General features: G+C 51.5%; 1 protein-coding gene across 2 annotated transcripts; it reads left to right on the top strand.

Annotated features, from left to right (window-relative positions):
* Positions 1-14,076: 14,076 nt before the first annotated feature.
* ASB1 (ankyrin repeat and SOCS box containing 1) lies at positions 14,077-21,755 on the top strand. Of its 2 annotated transcripts, none has more exons than XR_008431969.1 (5): positions 14,077-14,146; positions 14,240-14,386; positions 16,141-16,443; positions 19,510-20,846; positions 21,392-21,444. XR_008431969.1 is itself a non-coding variant. In XM_053948457.1 (5 exons), exons 1-5 carry the CDS (start codon positions 14,112-14,114, stop codon positions 21,523-21,525), a joined length of 1,005 nt encoding a protein of 334 aa, XP_053804432.1. In that variant the 5' UTR covers positions 14,077-14,111; the 3' UTR covers positions 21,526-21,755. The 2 variants fall into 2 exon arrangements, 1 of the variants encoding a protein (XP_053804432.1); XM_053948457.1 differs by having other exon boundaries at positions 19,510-19,895; positions 21,392-21,755.
* The last annotated feature ends 809 nt before the right edge of the window (positions 21,756-22,564 follow it).

The raw sequence follows: 22,564 nt of genomic DNA, 5'->3' as shown, positions 1-22,564 counted from the left end.
CAGTCCTGTAGGAACTGACCAGTGTGGGTCCCTTTATCCATGGGGTCAGTCCTGTAGGAACTGACCAGTGTGGGTCCCTTTATCCATGGGGTCAGTCCTGTAGGAACTGACCAGTGTGGGTCCCTTTATCCATAGGGTCAGTCCTGCAGGAACTGACCAGTGTGGGTCCCTTTATCCATGGGGTCAGTCCTGTAGGAACTGACCAGTGTGGGTCCCTTTATCCATAGGGTCAGTCCTGTAGGAACTGACCAGTGTGGGTCCCTTTATCCATAGGGTCAGTCCTGTAGGAACTGACCAGTGTGGGTCCCTTTATCCATGGGGTCAGTCCTGCAGGAACTGACCGGTGTGGGTCCCTTTATCCATGGGGTCAGTCCTGTAGGAACTGACCAGTGTGGGTCCCTTTATCCATAGGGTCAGTCCTGTAGGAACTGACCAGTGTGGGTCCCTTTATCCATAGGGTCAGTCCTGTAGGAACTGACCAGTGTGGGTCCCTTTATCCATGGGGTCAGTCCTTCAGGAACTGACCAGTGTGGGTCCCTTTATCCATGGATTCAGTCTTTCAGGAACTGACTGGTGTGGGCTCCTCTCTCCATGGGGTCACACGTCCTGCCAGGACCCTGCTCCAGCACGAGCTTCCCATGGGGCCAGAGGTTCCTCTGGGCATCTCCCTGCTCTGGTGTGGGGTTTTCTTCCCTGACAGTTGCACATGGAGGAGAGGCCTGCAAGGAGAGGCAGCGTTACTTAGGTTGGACAAAGATGCAGAGCCCTTTGTGGGCCATGCAGCTTGATGTACAGGAAGGTTTATTTGTTCTAGTCTCACTAAGAGCTTTATTCCTGCTTCTTGTTGCTCCTGGGAGGGCAGCAATTGAATAAAAGTCCCAGCAGTCTGGGTCCAAACACAGATGTCCTGAGAGGACAGCAAAGGGGTATCAGTTCTGGAGGGTGCTCCAAGAGACCTGGATTAAAAGTGAGAACAGAATCCCAGAACGGTTTGGGTTGGGAAGGACCTTAAAGATAATCTTGTGGCATGGGCAGGGACACCTTGCACTGGATCAGGTTGCTCCAAATCCCATCCAACCATGATCCTGAGCAGCTGGATGGGGAAAACTGCTAAGCAGAAGAGACAGTGGAGTGTCCAACAGGTGAGGGCTTTTCAGTGTGAAAACTGTTCCTGTCCCCACATGCAGGAAAAGGAGAGGAGAGCAAAAGAAAAGCATTCCTGCAGGGGACCAGCCCTGCAGCCAGGCCACCCACCACAGCTCTGTGCTGCTCAGGTAACCTGGCAGGAAGGGAAGGTGTTCTCCTCCAGTTTCAGCACTCCCGAGCTCCTGGCATTCCAGTGAAGTGTCAAGAAAGGGCTGGTTTTATGTTTAACCCCGCTGGGCTGGGAACTGGGAGCTCCCATTAATGGGATCCTTGTCTTTGGAGCAAGGTGGGAGCCCCAGGTCTCTCACACCCAAATACTGTTCTATTGTGCTGGCTCCAAAGCTGCTGCTGGAGCCACCGGGAGCCGTGTGGGAACGCGCTGAGAACGTGGGATTTTGTTCCAGTGTCACTTTCTCAGGTGTCAGGGCTGTGTTTGCTCTCTGTGTGAGACTGCCCAGAGCTCCGGGAGCACGGGACCACCCCAAGGCATCCAGCTGCTTCCAGAGGTGGGGAATGTGTGGGAGCTTCCACTGCTGCCCTCAGCATCAGGCTGGGCTTTGTGGGGAGCACTGTGGGATGGCTCCCCCGGGGAGAAAAGTGTGCTTGGAGCCCCTACAGAAAGCAGGAAGCCCTTCCCAAATCCATGGAGTGATGGCCACGCCGGCCCTGCAGGAAAGGAGCTGGTGGGCAGGAGGTTCTGTTGCACTTCTGGGGCAGTGTTGGTTTATCAAGGGCAGATTTTGGTGCCCAATTAACCCCGAAATTTGCCAAGGCTTTTTGTGAAGTGCCTGATGCCCACAGGGTTTCACTTCCAGCTCATTCCCAACGCCTGGCCAGAAAATTTGTCCTTATTTTGTGCAAGTGCAAAATTCCCTTTGTTAAATCAAATAGTAAAGTGTGGACCTGGCACAGCTTTACCTGTCCTAGGTGAGCTCCACACCTTCACACACTCCCAGTGCTCCCAGCAGGGCTTAATCAACATGGGCATGTGGTCAGCTCCCGCTCCTTTTGATGGGATATTGGGAAAAATATCCAGCCTGGGCTGAACTGTGTTTCTGCACTCAAAGAATCACAGAATCCCAGACTGGTTGGGGTTGGAAGGGACCTTAAGCCCATCCAGTCCCACCCCTGCCATGGGCAGGGACACCTTCCACTATCCCAGGCTGCTCCAAGCCCCAGTGTCCAACCTGGCCTTGGACACTGCCAGGTTATGGATTTCCAGGCTGGGGCTGAGAGTGAAGGCTTGTGCCACCAGGAATTAATCCATGGAGGCAATTAGTGGGGCAACTCTCCGGGGCAGGAGGAGGAAAATGCTGCTGGGGGCAGCCAGAGCCCTGTTTTGGGGTCAGGACTGTTCTGTTTGCCCTGTCTGGGGGTCTGGGGTGGCTTGGGACAGCGTGCTCCGGTGACAGGAATGAGGACAGGCTCAAACAGGACAAGTGATGTGTTTGTCAACACCGGGGACAACACAAACAGCTCAGGGAAGCTGAGACATTATTTCTGGAGCAATGCAAAGCTTTTAAAAACCATTTCCTGATTACTTTGACTGCTTGATCTCACAGCCTGCTGTTATTTCTTTGTGTTCCTTTTCCCAAGGTGCCCCGAAGAGCAGGGAGTGAAAAATCCAAGGAAAATCTGGGACACATTTTACAGCCTGTGCTGGCTTCTCCCCCAGACCCCAGCAGCCCCCTGAACCTGCCCAGTGGCCGATGTCACTGGGAAGCTCCTCCTGACCTCGGGGCACTCTGAGCCCACCCATAATTCACGATGGACTTGCCAGCATGAGAAAAAAATGCCATTTTTATGGAAAAGCTCCCACTGGCTCCAGGAGAGGCTGGGGCAGAGCCTGGCCACGGGCTCTGGTGCCAGAGGAACCACAGGCTCTGTACCACCCACGGCCTGACAGCAAGGCAGGGAGAAGCACCTCGTTTTCAAGTCTTTAGGGTGGGTCAGGGTTTTCAGCCCATGGCTGGGCTCCAATCCTTTTCCTACAGTGTTTGTGGCAGCTCCAGAGCAGAATTTTTTTTCCTTTCAGTTCCACAACAAGAAGTGTGGTTAGAATTTTTTTTTTTTTTTTTTTTTTGAATAGGGAAAGTTTCTTGCCTGGGGCCAAGCGCAGAAATGTGGAATGGATTTGGATCAAACTTACTTTTTTGCTTTTGGAATTTTATTTAAAGTTAAAAAAACTCAACCCAACAAACTAGCACCTCGGGCAAGAGCTGAAGCATGGAAAATTTTATCCCAAAAGGTGGATGCTTTGTGAAATTATGAGCGTGTGAAAACAGGTGGTTAAACTGAAATGGTTTCACAGATTGAAGTACAGAGGGTGCTACCAAGAACCTGTTATAAATCCTGGAGTGAACCCTTCCTGAAAGGCAGAGGCAGGAGAACAGGCCATCAGCGAGTAACCTGAGCCACCACGGAACCCACAGGCGGCTGCAGAACCACGGGAGAGGCCAAGGAAAACCAGGAGAGGTTTGTGGAGAGGTCAGAGAGGGAGCCAAGCCCGGGATTAAAACCCGGGCTCCAAAACGACACCGCCGCGATGGGATCTGGCTGGGACGGGTTTCACTCGAGGCACCTGATCCAAGACCTGCTTGGGAAGCTCCTCACAGGGTTGGATGAGGGCCTGGAAAGTGCAGCCAGGAGGAAAAATGCGTAAGGACAGGGCTGCAGCACGTTGCAGGGCAGAGGAAGGGAATGATCAGTGAGAGGGCAAGGGGGAATGGCTTTAAACTGGAAGAGATGAGGTTTAGACTGGATACTGGAAAGAAATCCTTCCCTGGGAGGGTGGGCAGGCCCTGGCACAGGGTGCCCAGAGCAGCTGTGGCTGCCCCTGGATCCCTGGCAGTGCCCAAGGCCAGGCTGGACACTGGGGCTGGGAGCACCTGGGACAGTGGAAGGTGTCCCTGCCCATGGCAGTGGGTGGCAGTGGATGAGCTTTATGATCCCTGCCAACCCAAACCATTCCAGGATTTCATGACCTGTGACAGAAAGGCCAGTTTTGGTGGGTGACTCTGCCCACATGTGTGTTTGTGCTCCCAAAGGATTCATGACTCCATTTTCTGCACTGGCAGGCTTTTGTCTTCACACACAGATTGTTTTCCTGCTTCACTTCACACACAGGTCACTTTCCTGGACACTCAGGACACAAAAACAATCTTGTTATTCCCCTTCTGTCTTACCCCTCTCCACAGAAATGCAGAACCCTGCACAAGGTGCCTCAGCTCATCCCAGTGTTCACCACAGAGCCCTGCCAAGAAAACCTGCAGTGGGGAGCATCCAGCAGCCCTGCTGGAGATCAGCAAGGAATGAGATGCTGCTCCCAGTCCCCCTGGATCACCAGGAACGAGCTGATTTCTGCCAGGTAACTCCAGCCTAAGTGTGATTATGAAGTGTTACGACACGAGGTCTGCGGAGTTTTACAGCTGGGTCTTAAAGGGATCAGAACAAGGGGGGGAAAATGAAAGGGGGGGCTTAACCTGGAAGCCAGGAGTGTGGTCAAATTAAGGAGCGCAATGGCAATGCTAATTAAAAGCCCTGGAGAGAAGGAAGGAGGAAATTACCTAAATCCCAACGCTCTCACGGTGTGGTTCTTACACAGGGACAAAACAGAGATGGGACATAGAACCTGAGCACCTCCTCTGTCCCCTGCCACAGAGCAGCTGGGTGTCCTTGCCTTGCCAGGAGAGCCAGCAGGGAAGTGTCAGCCATGGAAAAAGCTCTTTGAACCCTTGGTGCATGGAAGCCCTCAAAGAAGGCCTTGGCCAAAGGGCAGAGCTGCAGCCTGCCGTGGATCCTAAGGATTTCCATGGTTTCTTCTCACATTAGGCACTAAATCTTTTCACTTTCTACAGGGGGAGTTGGTTAAAAGCACAAACCTGAGGTGTCCCCTGCAGTCAATCTCCTGCAGAAGGATGGGAAGTTCCAGCCTTGGACTTCTCATCCATCTGGAGACCTCCAGGCCTTGGCCCCTCGGATTTTTTCCTTCAGATCAATCCAAGTGGAAAGTGTTTCGGAAATGCCAGCCTTGCTGTTCCATGTTCCCTCTGTTCAACACAGCAGCTTCCACTCTCCCAGAGTTGTAGGAGTTATTCAGGTGAGTTGATCCTCCCTCTAGCCATAACTACTTCAAGGAGAATGGCTTTAAACTGAAAGGGAGTGGGTTTATTCCAATACTGGGAAGAAATCCTCCCCTGGGAGGGTGGGCAGGTCCTGGCACAGGGTGCCCAGAGCAGCTGTGGCTGCCCCTGGATCCCTGGAAGTGTCCCAAGCCAGGCTGGATGGGGCTTGGAGCAGCCTGGGACAGTGGAAGGTGTCCTTGCCCATGGCAGCAGTGGAACTGGATGAGATTTAAGGTCCCTGCCAACCCAAATCCCTCTGTGATTCCATGGATTCCATGCTTCTCCTGCATTACTGGCTTCCAGCACCTCCCTCCCATTTCCCACGTGTGTTTGGCAGTGGAAATGTGGCAGCACATTTTGTGGCATCGAAAGACTGGCTTTCCCCAAATTAAAACTGGTCCTTACAGACCCATTTGTGGTACCACTAATGCACTGTCTGGAGTGAGAAGTGGAAACATTCCGTCACCACAAGGAGGAAGGAACCAGGAGAGGGTTTGTAGCTGGCAGAGCTGATCCTCCGCGCTCTGCGGATGGAATTGCTGATTTCCCTGGATTTTCTTTACGTTTTTTTGCCTTATGCCTGGAATGGGCTTTTATTCATGGACTTAAAGGCTGTGTAGATGTGGCACTGGGGGACGTGGTTAGTGGTGGGCTTGACAGTGCTGGGAAACGGCTGAACTTGGTGGTCTGAGAGGGCCTTTCCAGCCTAAGCAGTTCCATACTTCCATGCACAAAGCCAGGCTGATTCCCCAGTCCTGCAGTCTGGGAAGGGCAGCCTGGTCACACATGTTCCCTCACCAGCCAGGGCACACACACTGCGCACTCTGAAGTGTCCAATTCCTTGTTGTAAATCGAGAGGAAAAGCTGCTTTTGCCTCCCTTTTCCCCAAAGCCAGGCCCTTTTCCTCAAGTGAGGGAAGCTGCTCCTGGTGCAGCCCCAGGGGATCAGGATGAAGTTGGAAGGTGGAACGACAGCAGAACCCAGAAAGGAGGAGTTTAAGGGTGACAAAGGGGCCATGGGCTGGAGTTTCCATCTGTGTTGCTTCCTAAGGGAAAGAAATAAATACTGAAATCTAAGCAAAGCCCCTCCTGGAGGATGCATTTCCTGGGAACTCTCACTTTGATGGCTGGAAAATGCATAAAGTTTTTCTCCTTGGAGCTGGGAGACTCCAACCAAGCCCTTGGTTAAACAAATGACAGTAAAAATAGCTCACAAACACAACACCCACACCTGGAGCAGCCCTGAAGGTGAGGTGCCCCTTTTGGGGGGGGTGTCTGTGACCCCCCTGCGAGGTAAATCCAATCAAAGGGGAGGAGGCCAGGTCCCATCAAGATACAGCTCCCAAATCCATCAGGAATTTCATTTCAGAAGGAGATACCAGGATTTTACCATGGCTGTCAGCAGCATTCTCCAGGTCACGCTGCTGCATGAAAGAGAGTGTTAGAACCTGGGACTTAAACTAAACAGATTTCCTATAGGAAACACACACAAAATTACTTTGCTTCTAAAGTTACTTTTATAGACATTTTCCCTGAGAAATATTTCTCCCTGGAAAAATAAATTCACAGGATGTAATTAAAACAGTTCTGTGCGTGCACTGGGCTGGCCCCCTTTAAGTGCTTCACCAAATGCACCAGCGAGGAAAGGAATGAAAGGCAGCTTTGTTGGGATCTATTAATGACAATCTGCATTAATTAGAAAATGAGACATTGTTCTCTTGGTTTATGGCTATGAAAATGGCTGCTAATAAGGCTGAGGCTGGACTGCTCCGCTTTTGGCTTGTCTGAGCTGTTGTGAGGCCCTGAAAAATCTAAATAATCTTTGATTTGTCAAATCCTGAGCTGATGAAGGCAATGGGAGTCAGATTCCATACCCTTGGATTCTGGCAATAACCAGGTGCTGGGGACTGTTCAGGGTTTTTTTTTTCCTTTATTTTTTTTTTCCTTTATTTTTTTTGCCATTTTCTTTAGGTTTAGCTTTTAATTAAACAAACGAAAGCAAGAGTGAACTGGGTTGTATTAGAGCTTAACTTTCACTCCTGGAGGAACAAAGCCTTAATAGGTTTGTATGGATTCCTAATTAGGGATAATAATTATCTCTGCTCCTCTGCCCCAGCCCAGCCATGTGTAGTAGAACCACTTACCTCCCTTTGCAAACCTTTTTGAGTGCAGAAATAAAGCATTCTGTGATTTTGAGAGCTAAAATCACACCTTTCTAGCAGCTCTTAAAGTTTTTATTGCTATATTGCTGTCCTGATAACAAGTGAAACATTTCTATGTCCTTCAGGCATGGCTGGCTGTGTTTTCTGTGTCTCTCAAGCACAGCAGGGTGACATTTCTGAAGTGTCTCCACTGCATGACCTCTCTTTGAGTGGAGAAACAGGAACTTGGGGTCATTTGATAAAAGAAATGTTGCATCACCGGTGGGAGAGATGCTGTAAAAAGGATCATCATTATCATGTAATTTGGGTCGGAAGGACCTTAAAGCTCATTTCATTGCATGTGCAGGGACACCTTCCACTACCCCAGGTTGCTCCAAGCCCTGTCCGAGCTGGCTTTGAACACTTCCAGGGGTCCAGGGGCAGCCCCAGCCTCTCTGAGCAACAAGACTGGAAGCTGAGTTTTGGTAACTGAAACATTTTAAGTAGCATCCCTGGAGCCACTTCCAATTTAAAAAAGAGACAACACAAGCAGAGAAAAATGACCTGGAATGCCTTTAAGAGAAATCCCTTCCCTGGGAGGAACGTGTGGAGCTGAGGGTTAATTTTAATTTCTTAATTAGCGAGTGGCAGCCAGGCCGGGATGGGAGCGGGGCAAACAAGGGGGGAAATGTTTTGTGTTCACAGCCCACCTCGGAGGTGGGCCAGCATCCAGGGCTGCTGGAACACAGGCAGGAATGCTGCTTGGAATTCCTGCACCCCTCCTTCCCAAAGACACCGTTCTTTCCTTCCTCAGGGAATGGTTTGGAGCCCGCAGCGCGCTCACGGAAATCGCGGCTAAAAACGACTTTGGGGGTTCCTTTTTTAGCGCTGGCCTTCGAGCAGGGCGGACGTGGTTCTTGCTTGCTTGGGTTTCATTAAATCCCCCCTCAGCAGAGCTGCCCAGGGCCTTCTTTCCCCTCTTTTTGTTTCTCCGAGGGCTCCACTCAATAAATGCACATCTGCTGCAGCCTGGCTTAATGAAATTGTGTGAGGCACTTCCAAGAGAGGGATGTTTATTTTTCTCTGCTGGTTCGCCCAGGTTGCTCCGGGTGCTGTGTGCCTGGAGAGCCGCTCCATAAAGAGACCCTTGTGCCGGGGGCAGCCCTGAGTGGGCAGCGCTATTTCCAGGGAATTTTGGGGGGAAAAGTGTGCTGAGAGCACGGTGTTAAGGTGGGAAAGTCAAGCACTCACAAGGCCAGAGCTGCCTGGAGAGCCAGCCTAATTAATCTGTTTATGTCTCCTATTTTTGCACAGTCCCCTGCTTGCTGTATTTTCTCCTTTTTGACAGAATTGGTCACCTTTGTGCTTTTCCATAGATGTCCAGCACCATGGAGCTCCTGATGACTGTTCCTAGCTGGATGCACCTCCCAAACCGCCTCCTCTGAGGGAATGTGGAGGTGTAGATGCTTCTGCGGGGTTCTTGATGAGCCTAATGCAGGTTTCTGACAGGGTTACTCGGTGCTGATCACACCAAATTTTGCAGCAGACCTCGTTTAAAAACCTCACTCCCAAGGCACTGGGAGCTGCATCCCTGGGCATGGATCTGGACCGCCTGGAATGGATTGGGCTGGATGATCTTTAAAGGTCCCTTCCAGCCCAAATCATTCTATGATTTCTATTAAATATTCACTGTTTGGTGGGTTGGACTGGATGATCTTTGAAGGTCCCTTCCAACCCAAACCATTCAATCATTTCTATGAAATATTCACTGTTTGGCATCTCTGTGTGTCAGAAATGCTGGTTTGTGATGAAGTGCACAATGGCCACACTCAGGGGAAGAGGGAGGGACATGGAATCACAGAATCACTGCCTTGGAAGGGACCCACAAGGATCATCAAGGTCCAACTCCTGTGCTTGTTGGAAATGAGCTTTTCTCCTCCCCAGCTCTTCCCCCCACCCCCTTGCTTTTCCTTGAGCTATCTGAATATTTTTTGAAGAGGAAAAAAAAAAAAACAGCTAAAAATATAAATAAATCCCTTTTGTCTGCAATCCCTGGTGGGAGTTGGGCTGAAACGTTCCTGAGTGACTCATTCCTGGGCAGCCCTTTGCCTTTTTGGATGGAAACTTGTCCTCAGCAGATTTTCTGGTATTTTCTAACCTGCCTGTAAGGAGGTGTTTCCTTTGTGGACTGAGGTAAAGGAGGCGCCTGCTTCTCCTGTGAAATTCCCACATCTGCCATCAAAGGATGACTGTTTCTCCTGGAAAATGGTGATAAAAGCTCCATCGGTGTTTTCCTTCCCTGCCTCAAACTTGTTCACAATGATGGCCCTGGAGAAAAAGTGTCTGCAACTGTGCTTGATCCATGAGCTGGGAAGCTGTGGCTGGATCCTGCTGGAGACACACAGACACCAGGCTGATGGATTTGGGTTCTTCATGCTCCTGAGGTGTTCCTGCAGCACAGTCCACAAGGATTTCCAGAGCCTTTCACACCCTTAATGGGAATAAATGATAGGAAAAGAATAAGAGAGAAACAGGGAATCCCATAATTTAATTGGGAGAAAAACTGAAGGGACGTGTAGGACAATCGCTGCCCTGTTTCCTTGTCAAGGGGCACCCTCTGGGCAGGGCTGAAAATCCTAACCAAAATTCCAGCGATCAGAGGTGGTGTGACCCACACCCCTCTGGCCACAACCAGAGGGAATACTCCCCTTTTTAGGGCTATTTTTCTTTAACTGTGTTCATCCTGATGGTTCTTTACTCAATTTTAGCCCTTTTCCCTCACTGTCAGGACAGATTGCCCCAGTTTCCCTGGGAGCAGCGGGGTGACTGTTCAACTCTCTCTCATGATGATGATGACAGTGATGGATGATGATGATGGGTGGGATTTTCTAGTCCCTGCCTTTCTGTGGTGTTGCAGTAGAATCTCCACTCCACACCCTCTGCTTTCTCCCGGTCAGGATGGAAGGAGCAAAGTGCTGGACACCTGATGGAAGGTTAAAACTCAGCTGGCTGATGCATCAGTGCTGCCCGTTTTCCCTCAGGACAGAGATATTTAGGCCCATTTGCAGCAGAATTAACTTCCTGGACTCCAAGCAACCTTTCTGTTGTCATCTTTGTGCTTCCAGCCCCAGTCCTAATGACATCCTGGATGCTGGAATTCAATTCTCCTCCCATCTCTCATTCCTGTTTTCTGTTGTTAATGCATGCTTTTATGTCCACTTTAGGAACTGCACCAATTCCCCAGAAAAACATCAGGCTGCGCTAAAAACAGGGGGATGAGGGATTTTTCCCCCCTCCCACCTCTTTCCCCACAGATGCATTTATCACTAGGGCAACTTCATTTGAGAGTTCACTACAAATCCAAGCCGATGGCTTGGGTCCAGGCAGGGAGAAGTTTTATGGACTGAGCTAAGCGTGAATTACACTTCTGGTCACGGCATTTTTTTCTTTCCCCCTTCCTTTCTTTCTTTTCCTTCTCTGTGACCCTGGCATCACAGCAGTTACAATTGCAAAGTATTTCATAATACAGCTTTTTTTCCTGCTGCTTGGATGGTCTGGGAGGAACCTAGGTGGATTTAAAAGGTGTGGTGCCCCTGGAAAAGGGCGTTGGAGATGGTGGTGGTGGCCAGACTAACCACTGGTTTTAGCACCAGGTGTAAATCATTGTCCTTTCCAGGCAAGGCTCCCAAGATGTCCATGTTTATCCAGGAATGAGAGGGAGGTGCATTTTCTTTTCAGTCTGGCACTGAATGCAACCAGTGGCTTCATTCCAGGGAGTAAAAGCAGTGGATTAACAGGAGTTCACCCCTGCCCCCTCTTTTCCCTTCAGCCACATTCAAGTGAGGAGGAAGGAAGGAAGGACTCCAGGAAGGAAGGACTCTAGGAAGGAAGGAAGCAAGGTCCTGGTGAGATGCCAGGGGATGGGCTGATTCCTTTCTGGTCCTTTCTAGGGATCCCATTTCCAGCAACAGGATGGCTGAACTTGTTTTATTTGGAGCATGAGGAGCACATTTGGGAGAGGATGGGGAGTCTCTGCTCAGGAGTGGCAGTGGGAAATCTTAGTGAAGGTGGAGGGGGTGGTTGAGGGATCCTCTGGAGCAGTAGGATTTATTTATGTATTTATTTATTTATTTATTGAATTTGAGGGTTTTTTTTTACATTGCTTCAGGGTTAGGAGCTGGAGAACAGGTCTTGCCTAATGGGTGAGCCAGCATGTGTTGCTGTGTTGGATAAGTGACTATTTTTAACCTTAGCCTTCTTCCTGAAGGCTCCAGTTTCAGTGTGGATTGCCAACAGCCTATGCCCTCAGCGTGGCACATCTGGTAGGAGCTGTCAGGGTATGCTGGACAAAACAATTTCTCCAGACTTGGAAAAAGCGTTTCCTAGGTCTTCACCAAATGGGGAACTGTCTGCAAATTCCCACTTCCCCACTGCAGCCACTTCGGGTGATATAAAATGGCAGAGTTTAGTGCATTTCCCCATGGGATTTCTCTTAAACACCTATGGATTCTCAGCACCGGAGGCTGAGTCTGCACAGTCACTCCCTCTCACCATCACTGTACAAGAACTCGTCAGGACAATTTGTGATGGGCTGCTCTTCATGTGCACTTAAGGAAAATAAATAAATAAATGAAGGAGAAAACCAAAGCCTGGTTCAGGAGACAAACTGCTGGAAAATTGACTGGGATATGGTATGTAAGAATTTTCTGCCTTCATTGCAGCAAGAACTGAAGGAACCTCAAACTATGAGTGACTCCAGCTTTGTCTGTTCTGTTTATCCTTCCCTTTATTCCCCTCTAGGGCTCTGCTTTGCCCACATGGATATATTGCTAATAAACAGTGCTGCATCCTCTGCTCCCCTTTCTTACCTGTCCACACTTTCCCTGTGGGAGAAAAGCAGAATCAGCTCCAAATTAAAAAAAAACCAAAAAAAACCAAAAAAACCAAACAAAAAAAGCCCATGGGCCAACATGGTTTTTCCTCTGGATGAGCCCCCATCGCTCCACTGGAGCTGGAGGAGCTCATTAAATGTATTCCCATTGAAAGGGTAAGGGATGCAGCAGGGAATGGGATGTGTATGGCTGCTTCCCTGCCCAGAGTGGACACGGAGTGGGGCACGCAGAGCCTCTGGATGCAGCTGTAAATTCGGGTTAGAAACCAAGAAAAGAATTGCCAGCCTCATTGGCGTGTCTCATCCAGTGGCGTAAGGGCTGCAGGCAGGGGAAAGTGGCAGTGCTAGTGGATCTGAAATTCCCATCAATCCCATCCCCTCCTGGTCTCCCAGCAGGCAAAGGGAATGGGTTTGATTTGCAGACTGTGCCTCTCTCCTGCGTGTTCCTTGAGCCCAAATTACAACAATTACAGGAAACTGTGTTTGCAGCCAGGGCCTGGTGTCTGTGGAGGGATATCCAGGAGAGGGGATGGATGGATGGATGGATGGATGGATGGATGGATGGATGGATGGATGGATGATGGATGGATGGATGGATGGATGGATGGATGGATGGATGGATGATGGATGGATGGATGGATGATGGATGGATGATGGATGGATGGAGGGATGGATGATGGATGATGGATGGATGGATGGATGATGGATGATGGATGATGGATGGATGATGGATGGATGATGGATGGATGGATGATGGATGGATGGATGATGGATGGATGGATGATGGATGGATGATGGATGGATGGATGGATGGATGATGGATGGATGATGGATGGATGATGGATGATGGATGGATGGATGGAAGGATGGATGATGGATGGATGGATGGATGGATGGATGGATGGATGGATGATGGATGGATGGATGGATGGATGGATGGATGGATGGAGGGTCCATGATTCCCTGTTGCCACTGGAGACTCGAAAATGGGCACTTAGAAGCTGAGGGTGTGTTTTAAACGCTTGTAGAGCAATAATAGGGATATAAAACTGTTAGAAAGTGTTCAAAGAAATGTCACAAAGATGGTGAAGGGAATAGAGAGAATGAAGATGGTGATGGGATAAGGAACAGCTGGGGGCACTTGGCTTGTTCAGCTGGAGAAGAGGAGGAAGAGAGAGAGGGAGGAGATCTCAGCATGGTCCATATCTTCCTCCCAAGGGACAGCTCCAATCTGTTCTCCGTGGCCAGGGACAGCATCCGAGGGAGCGGTGTCAGGAGAGGTTTAGTTTGGATATAAGGGAAAGGTTCTTCCCCCAGAGGGAGCTGGCAGTGCCCAGGCTCCCCAGGGAATGGGCACAGCCCTGAGGCTGCCAGAGCTCCGGGAGCGCTTGGACAGCGCTCCCAGGGATGCCCAGGGTGGGATTGTTGGGCTGTCCTGGGCAGGGCTGCACTGGATGATGCTTGTGGATCCCTTCCAAGTGAAGATCCCGGAAGCCGCGCTGCGGGAAAACCGAGATAAGATCGGTCAAACGACCAGAAACGGGGAGAACAGGAGCCCGGAAAAGCTGCGGGAAGCCGCGGGATGCCTAGCCCAGCTGTCCCGGCTCCAGCGGTGCCCGCAGCAGCAGGCGGGAGCCGCAGCTCCCTGAAGAAAACAAGCGGCCGAGCCGCGGGGCCGGCGGGGAGGATCCACCTTAACGGGAGCAGGAAGCGAACCGGGGCCAATCAGGCCGGGAGGGGAGGCCGGGAAGGAGGGGCCGAGGGAGGCACCGAGGCACCGAGGGAGGGCGAGCGGGGCCGGCGGGGCGCGATGGCGGAGGGCGGGGACCCGCCCGCCCCGGGCAGGTACCGTGGGCAGGGGGGGTGGCCGTGCCGGGCGACAGCGGGGCCGCTCCCCTTCGGCGGCCCTTTCTCATCCCGCCGTGTGCCTCTCTCCAGCGCAGGTCGCAACCTGAAGGAGTGGCTGCGGGAGCAGTTCTGCGACCACCCGCTGGAGCGCTGCGAGGACACCCGGCTGCACGACGCGGCCTTCGTGGGGGACCTGCCCACGCTGCGCAGCCTGCTGCAGGACGAGAGCTTCCAGAGGTGGGCATGCAGCCCTGGGACACGGCCCCGCCGCCTGCCTGCTCCCCCCGCAGCGCGCCGCCTGCCCCGCGTCCCACCCGCGTCCCACGGACCTTAAAGAGCGTCCAGTCCCACCACTGCCGCCGGCAGGGACACCTGCCACTGTCCCAGGGTGCTCCAAGCCCCGTCCAGCCTGGCCTGGGAAACTCCCAGGGATGGTTTGTTTTTTTTTTTTTTTTTTTTTAGGAGAGGTGTCAGGGAGGATGCTTCGCTCGCCGCCCTCGCGGCTGCGCCTTTTGGTGACTCCCGTCTCGGCCCTTTTTCTTGAGAGAGGTGTCTGGGTGTTCTTGCTGCTGTTCCCACAGCTTGCGCCTTTTGGGGACTCTCATCCCACCCGCTGGTTTTGGGGAGAGATTTTTCCTAGGGTGTTCTTGCTGTCCTCACAGCCTGCTCCTTTTGGTGACCCTCATCTCATCCGTTTTCTTCGTAGCGTGGCTTGGGTTGGAAGGGACCTTAAAGCTCATCTTATCTCCCACCCTCTGCCACAGGCAGAGACACCTTCCACTATCCCAGGTTGCTCCAAGCCCCATCCAGGCTGGCCTTGGACACTTCCAGGGATGGGGGTTTCTATGGGAGAGGTGTCAGGGTGGGAGGATGCTCCCCTTTCCCCCAGATCGTTCCCCTGGCTCCCCAGGAGGCAGATCTCACAGCTGCTCATGAGGCTATGGCAGCTGTGCATAAACTCTTTTCAGATCAGGATAGGAATGTGATACCAGGAAGACGGGAGCCTACGGATAATGGGGAAAACATACAAAAGGGATTATAATCAACTATAAACCTGAAACACCCCATGTTACAAAATCTGCCCGGTGCTGACCCTGTGACTATGGGGATAGTTAATTAATTTTCCTGCATCATGGAGAAATCTGCTTAGAGTGCTAAATGTTTCCCAGCCTCAAAAAAAAAAAAAAAAAAAAAAAAAGGTGTTATTTCAGCAAAAAATGAGAATGAGCCAGCCCTTCTCTCTACTACCTGGGCAGCTGGGGCTCTTGGAACCCTAGGGCTGAGGGTTTTTTGTGGGAAAAAAGCAGAGTTTGACAGGAAGAGGAGGGTGGGGCCCACAGCTCCATTCCACAGGTGATGGAGTGAAGAGAGAAGTCTTTGAATTTGGAGGTAGATATGGACCTGAAAGCTCATCCTAACCCTAACCCTGAAATGGGCAGGGACACGTTCCACTGGACCAGGTACCTCCAAGCCCTGTCCAGCCTGGACTTGAACATTTCCAGGAATGGGGCAGGCACAGCTTCTCTGGGCTGCCAGTTTGGGACATCTCCCTTTAAGAGGGACAGAAGGGAGAGGTTGTTTTGGGTTTTTTTATAGGTGATTTTTGAGGCAGAGTTTGTGCACAAGCAGAGTTTGTGCCAGAGCCCCTGGCACAACTAAAGCGCACCATCCAAGCACTGCTCTGCTTCACCTGTCCAGGCAGCATCTGTCTGGTGATTGTCAGGAGCTTTTGGGGGCTACTAAAAGTGCCAGAAATCAGAGAATCATATCCTGAGTGGAAGGACCATCCAGTCCAAGCCCTGGCCCTGCACGGACACCCCAACAGCCCCACCCTGTGCATCCCTGGCAGCGCTGTCCGAACCCTCCTCGGGCTGCGGCAGCTCAGGGGCCGTGCCCATTCCCTGGGGAGCCTGTTTCGCTCCCCAAGCTTCCAGGGGGCACTCTCCTCGAGGGGAATGGGGTTTCTCTAACTGCGTGTCCCCCCACTGCAGCCGGATCAACGAAAAGTCGGTGTGGTGCTGCGGGTGGCTGCCCTGCACCCCGCTGCGCATCGCAGCCACCGCCGGCCACGGCCCCTGCGTCGACTTCCTGCTGCGCAAGGGGGCCGAGATCGACCTGGTGGACGTCAAGGGGCAGACAGCCCTCTACGTGGCCGTGGTCAACGGGCACCTGGAGTGTGCCAAGATCCTGCTGAAGGCCGGCGCTGACCCCAACGGCAGCCGGCACCACCGCAGCACCCCGGTGTACCACGCGGCGCGGGTGGGGCGCGCCGACATCCTGCGGGAGCTCATCAGGTCAGAGCTCGGGGCTGCCTCTCCCTTTCCCTGCTCCCTTGGGAGGCCTTCCCTCCTCACCTGGCTGCAGCCTCCACACCTCTTGGACTGCAGAGGAGAGGGTGGAGAGGTGCGCAAAGGCACACCCTTGGGTTTCCCATCACTTGGCCTTGGCAACGGGTCTGTTCCCACCTGTTCCAATCCAAGCTCAAGAGAGGAGTCTCCAGTGCTGAGCCTGCCATCCAGTCAGATCCAAACCTTGCAATCCCCCCGACTTCCACCATGACTGGAGTGAGGAGGGAGGTGGATTCCCCCAAAAAACCTCCCTGGGTGTTGGGTTGTCTCTCAGGCAACTCCCTTGGCAGCACCAGCAGGGCTCAAGGTGTAGCAGGAGGCTGCGGGAACTTGAATTGCTCCTTCTGTGGCGTGCCCTGATTATTACTTCTTTTAAAATGGGAAGATTTTCTGTCCAAGGGATTGTGCTGGACAACTATGTGGGCCATGGATGCCAAATAATAAGGGGTCATAATGGGAAAATGTAGGTTGTAGGGAGAAATAGTGAAAGAAGAAAATGGAAGGAATCCCTTTGATGACCTCAAATGCTAGAAAATAACAAAAGGATTTGAATAGGAAAAGATGCAAAATCCATGGGGATTTTCTTTTTTGAATTTTCATACAAGTACAGCTTGGAGGAAGAAGGGGAGATAATCCCCCTCTCCTTGGTCCTTTCCCAACAAGCTGAGGAGAGGACATTCCCATCAGCACAGGCTTGTTGATACAGGGTTCAACACACTGCATTCCCAAAAATCTCCCCTGCTCTCTCCACCCAGGCAGGGTGAAATGTAGCAAATGGTATTTCAGCAGCACAGGGAGAGCTGATGCCTTGATTTATGTGTCTGCTCCTTGGGATACCTCACCAGCAATATTAAAAGCAAGATTTTGGACAACTTTCAGGATTAAAAATTAACTGGAGTTTGTCCAATCTCTTTTTATTAGGCAATGTCTCTCCCAAGGCTGCTAAGCTAATACCAAATTGTCAGATTGCCCAAAATTTCAAATATCTTGGAGTAGGGATTTCAGAGATCTGTACAGAGTTACTTAGTGAAAAATGCAGCCTTTATGTTAGAGGGATTTTTAAGATGTTGGATCTACAGGATTTGGCAGGGAGAGTGCAACGAGGAAGACACTTTTACTGAAATAGGAGGGACTATTTTGAGAGAACCTGAATCCAGTCAGGTGTGCTGCAGGTGTGTAAACATCCCCTGGTTTGAAAATCCTATGGTAGCACCGTTGGGATCCCTGAGTATTCCTGCAAGTGCTGAACCAAGCAAGAGGTGAAATCCCATCCATGAACAGTCAATCCACACGTGGCTATGGAGTGGGGGATCCATTTTACTGGGAGGCTGCTGGAAATATTGAGGGCTCTAACGCCAGGGTATAAATGACATTCCTCATAATTTGGGAACATGCTGTGGTGGGATCCACTGCTACCTGCCGTGGAACTGAGGGTAGCAAGGATGAGAGGATCCTTTTGCCAGGCTAAAAGTGGGGAAAGGAGAGCTGCCAGATCACCCCCATCCCTCAGGTGCATGCCTGACCCTGCTAAAAGTAGAATTTGGGAGTTTGCTTTGAATTGAGGGCTTCCACTGAGAATTTTGAAGGTAATAATGGGGGAAGAAAGGACTGAAATGAAGGGCGATCTGCTGTCTGCTCAGGAGGCAGCGGCCTTACAACAACCCTGTGGAAGTCCCAGAGCAGCACGGATGACTCTGTCCAAATGCTTGTGTAATCTGATTTTAAGGGAAAAAATACACTTTGTGCCATTTGCAGCTCTTAGAGGAGTCTCTCAGCCCTTGTTCTGGGTGTGCTTAATTGGAATGAGACTCTTCTCGTGCTCAGAACTGCAGGATTTGGTTAAATATTTGCTGGATAGGGAGCAGTCCCTGCTGGTTTCAGCGAGAATTGTGCTTGCTTTGAGGTAGGATTTGTCCCCAGGTATTTTCCTTAGTTTTATGAACTCCTGAAAGGAATATCATGCTATCTAGGAAAAACCTGGTTCTCTGAGTGCTCAGTTTGCAATCTGGGGAGGGGGACTGGTGGGTGAAGGAACCTTTTCTCCCTCTCTGGGAAGAACGGACAGGGCTTTACAATTAAAACCAGCTACTCCTTAGGGATTGTGAAGTCTTCCTCCTTCTTCCCATTCAAGCTGCATGAGAGGTACATGGAATTACTGTCCCCACGGACTGAGGGAATCCCCAGCAGATTCCAGCCTCTCCAGCTCCTTCGGGAGCAGGGGTTTGTCACAGATGCTTCACTGTGGAGTGCAGATTCCTGTTTCCATTTCCCTGCTGTTTGGGATCGAGTGCCTGTGTTGCTTTCTTGGCCCGTTTTATCCTGGTAGGGAAGTTATTTCAGCATCCCTCTTCAGTGGAGTCATCTGGAAACATCCCTGCTCCCCAGGCAGCTCGTTAGCATCCAGCATTACATGGTGCTGGCTAAGGGCTGAGCCATCCCTGGTGCCAAGGCAGGAGAGGAGAGAAAATACAACTAGAAGTTCCTGGGTCGAGATAAGGAATGGGAGAGATAAGAAGTGGGGGAGATAAGGAAGGGGAGAGATCACTCACTAAATACCATCACAGGCAAAACAGACTCGACTTGGGGTTATCAGTTTAATTTATTCCTAATAAAATCAGAGCAGGGTAATGAGAAGTGGGATCAATTTAAAAAACACCTTCCCCCACCCCTCCCTCCTTCTCAAGCTCTACCTGTTCCCCTTTATCCAACATGGGGGAAGCTTCTGAAAGAAGCCACCCCTGTACCCTCCCACCACCAAAACCTGGTCATGCAAACCCAATCCATCAGGAGGGCAAGGATGTTGCTGTTCCTCCTCTCTCCAAATCCCGGGCAGTTGTGGGCAGGGACACATCTTTGCTTCTGGGAGATCACACTCTGTCGTCCCCACTCAGAAGCAATGCCAGGCCCATCTGAGGGTTAGGGATGGGCGGGCTCCGAGGGTTCTCGTTCTGCACGCGTCCTTCAGCCTGATCCCTCGCCATTCCCAACCTTCCCTCCCTCTCCCTGGAGCAGGTACGGCGCGGACGTGGATGTGAACCACCAGCTGGCTTCCCGCGGGCCGGGGCAGGCGCTGCGGCCGCTGACCACGCTGGTGGTGTGTCCCCTGTACATCAGCGCTGCCTACCACAACCTGCCCTGCTTCCGCCTGCTGCTCCAGGCGGGAGCCAACCCGGATTTTAACTGCTGCGGGCCCATCAACGTGCAGGGCTTCTCGCGGGGCTCGCCCGTGTGCGTGCTGGACGCCGTCCTGCGGCACGGCTGCGAGCCGGCCTTCGTCCGCCTCCTCGTTGACTTTGGAGCAGATCTCAACCTCGTCAAGGTGGAGGCCTTGGGAGTTGAGGCCACGGGGAGGGTCAAGGTGAACGCCGAGGCGCTGGAGGTGTTCAAAGAAGCGAGGGGTGAGTGGGTTTGGGTCCCTGGAGCGGCGCTGCAGGTGCAGGAGAGCGCTTTGGAGGGGTTGCTTGGAAGTGAAGGTGCTGCTGAGGTGGTGGGGTGGGTGTTGGTGTCCTCACTTCAAGGATCTTCAGCAATTAAATAACGGGGTCTAACAAGCTGACAAAGCATTAATGACTTTTCCGCTCCCTGCCTTTCCCCTGTTGCATTTTGTACCTTCACATGGTGTTTCCCCCTCTTGAGTCCTTCAGCAGCACCACCTCTGTCTGTTACTCCACCTTTTTCGTCTCTCCCAGCTTTTTTCCATTGCCTACTCATGTAGGCAAGGCGTAGGGGTCCCATCCGAGCTGGGCTTTGGAGCTGTGGATCACCAGTGGCATCCAGCTCTCCAGAGCCACACAGGTGTGTCCCAGCTTCCTGTGTGACCCTGGGCTCTGGATCCAGGAGGGAGTTTAATCTGGACAGACTGGTTGGGAAGGAAAGCCACAAACGGTGGTAAGAAGGGGTAAGAAGGGGCAGGAGCAAGCTCAGATGGAGGTGAAAAAAGGTGGGGAAAAGCGCAGCACCTCAGAAGCCCACCTGGTGAAGGCCACAGCTTTGCACCAGGGATGGAAGTAAAGTTTCCCTCTTGAACTCCAGAGAAATTTCAAAGGGATGCAGGCTGTGAGATACAATTCACATCCCCAGGTTACCCAGCTTTGCATGGGCCTGGTTTTCAAACCTGCCTGGGATTCTGAGGAGAGAAGCTCACATAAGCTGGAGTTCCATTAGGCCTGGGTTGAGGAGGCAAATGGGACTCCTCAGGTGGAGCATATGGGATAATGGAGTGATGCCATGGAGGTCCAGTTCCTGAATCAGCATGGGCACCACCATCCTCTTCTCCCTGTGCTGGAAGAGCTCTCCATGGACTCAGAGGAAGCCCTCAAAAGAAAGCTGGGATAAGGCCTGAGTTGGCTGTCAGTGCTGTTGTTTTGCAGGGGATGGGTGGGGAAAAGATACGATCTACATAATTTTAAAATTATCCAAATAGAATCGTGGAGTTGGAAGGGATCCACAGGGATCATCCAGTTCAAGCCCTGGCCCTGCACGGACACCCCGACAATCCCACCCTTTGCATCCCTGAGAGCATTGCCCAAACCCTCCTGGAGCTCTGGCAACCTTCAGGCTGTGACAATTCCCTGGGGAGCCCGGGCAGTGCCCAGCACCCTCTGGGGGAAGAACCTTTTCCTAAAATCCAACCTAAACCCCCGCTGGCCCAGCTCCAGCCGCTCCCTCAGGTCCTGCTGTGGGCTTGGCAGTGATGGCCTCCGTGGTCCCCAGCCCATCCAGCCTCCAGCTGGCCCTTCCAGCCTGTGCAGTTGGAAATCTGCTCCAAACCCAGGAGGTGTGACCTCCTCAGGAGGCAGGATTTGTGCACGCTCGGCTCTCCTGCCCTGCCTGCGTGTTGCTGTTGTCCCTCTCTCTTTCCCCAGTAATTGTTCCCTGTGTTCTTTCCTTGCAGGCCGCACCCGGAGCCTCTTGTCTCTGTGCCGCATAGCTGTACGGAGAATCCTTGGCAAATCCCGCCTGGATCTGATCCATAGCCTTCCAATCCCAGACCCCATTAAACAATTTTTACTCCATGAACACAGTTAAAGGGCGGCTGGCTGCTTTTGGGGACAGTTTGACTTGGTAAATGAGTGCCCTGACAGAGCCAGGTGCCAATCCTGCCCCTTTGCCCCTCATGGAGTGCACATAATTCCCTGCTCCTGTTTTTTTTTCCCCTTCAGATTCAGGGTGCAGTGATTCAGTGTGTCTTATCTCCCTGGGGAGAGGCTGCTAAACGTGTGTGGGGTGTTGCTGGAGCAAATACAATATATCCTGTAGCTGCTGGCAAATGTGTAACCTCTGTTGCTGATCTGTGTCACACACGCACCTGGGGTCTCTGTGGCATTTCTGTGTGGGGAAAGTGTCCTTACTTTACTATTTTTCCCATCACAGCACATAAAACCACAAGTTCCTGCCTGCATTTTACTCCGTATGCCATGCTAAGACCAGAGAAAACCCCTGTAGATCCACGTAATAGGTCCCTTTTGTTTGCATTGTGGAAAAGGGAGGAAAAGGGTTTTTTTTTTTTTTTTTGAGGAGTTGGGAGATCTTGTGCTTCTAATCACAGTGTTGCATCCAGCAGCCTGGGCTCCCTTAACTTCTAGTGCCTCTTCATGCCACAAACTCCCAGAAGAGTCATTCTGCAGGGATTCAGCAGCCTTTTGTTGGGATCTCAGGGTAGCCAGTGATGTGCTCATTGCAGAGGAATCATTGTCAAAACAGCAACTTTAGAAGGATAGAGATAATGGTGCCTCAGGATCTTGGGAAAAATCTCAGGTGATAATTGGTACTGGCTTTAACTTTTCAGATTCAAGTAAAGACACTGGTTTGTTTTTTTTTTTTTTCCTGTTTTTTTTTTTTTTTTGTTTTTTGTTTTTTTTTTTTTTTTGGTGTGGTTTTTTTTTTGTTTGTTTGTGGTTTTTTTTGGTTTTTTTATGTATGATTTTTCTTTGCTAGCTCTTCTTCCCATGCTCATCCACCTGGCAAAGGTAATTTTCCAGATGTGACCTTAAAGACCAGAGAATCCCAGCTTGGTTGGGGTTGGAAGGGACCTTAAAGCTCACCTAGGTCCAAGCCCCTGCCATGG

This window comes from Vidua chalybeata, chromosome 7, assembly GCF_026979565.1.
Source record: "Vidua chalybeata isolate OUT-0048 chromosome 7, bVidCha1 merged haplotype, whole genome shotgun sequence".
In the NCBI taxonomy this organism is placed as follows: domain Eukaryota; kingdom Metazoa; phylum Chordata; class Aves; order Passeriformes; family Viduidae; genus Vidua; species Vidua chalybeata.
This window is presented reverse-complemented; position numbering and strand designations above follow the sequence as displayed.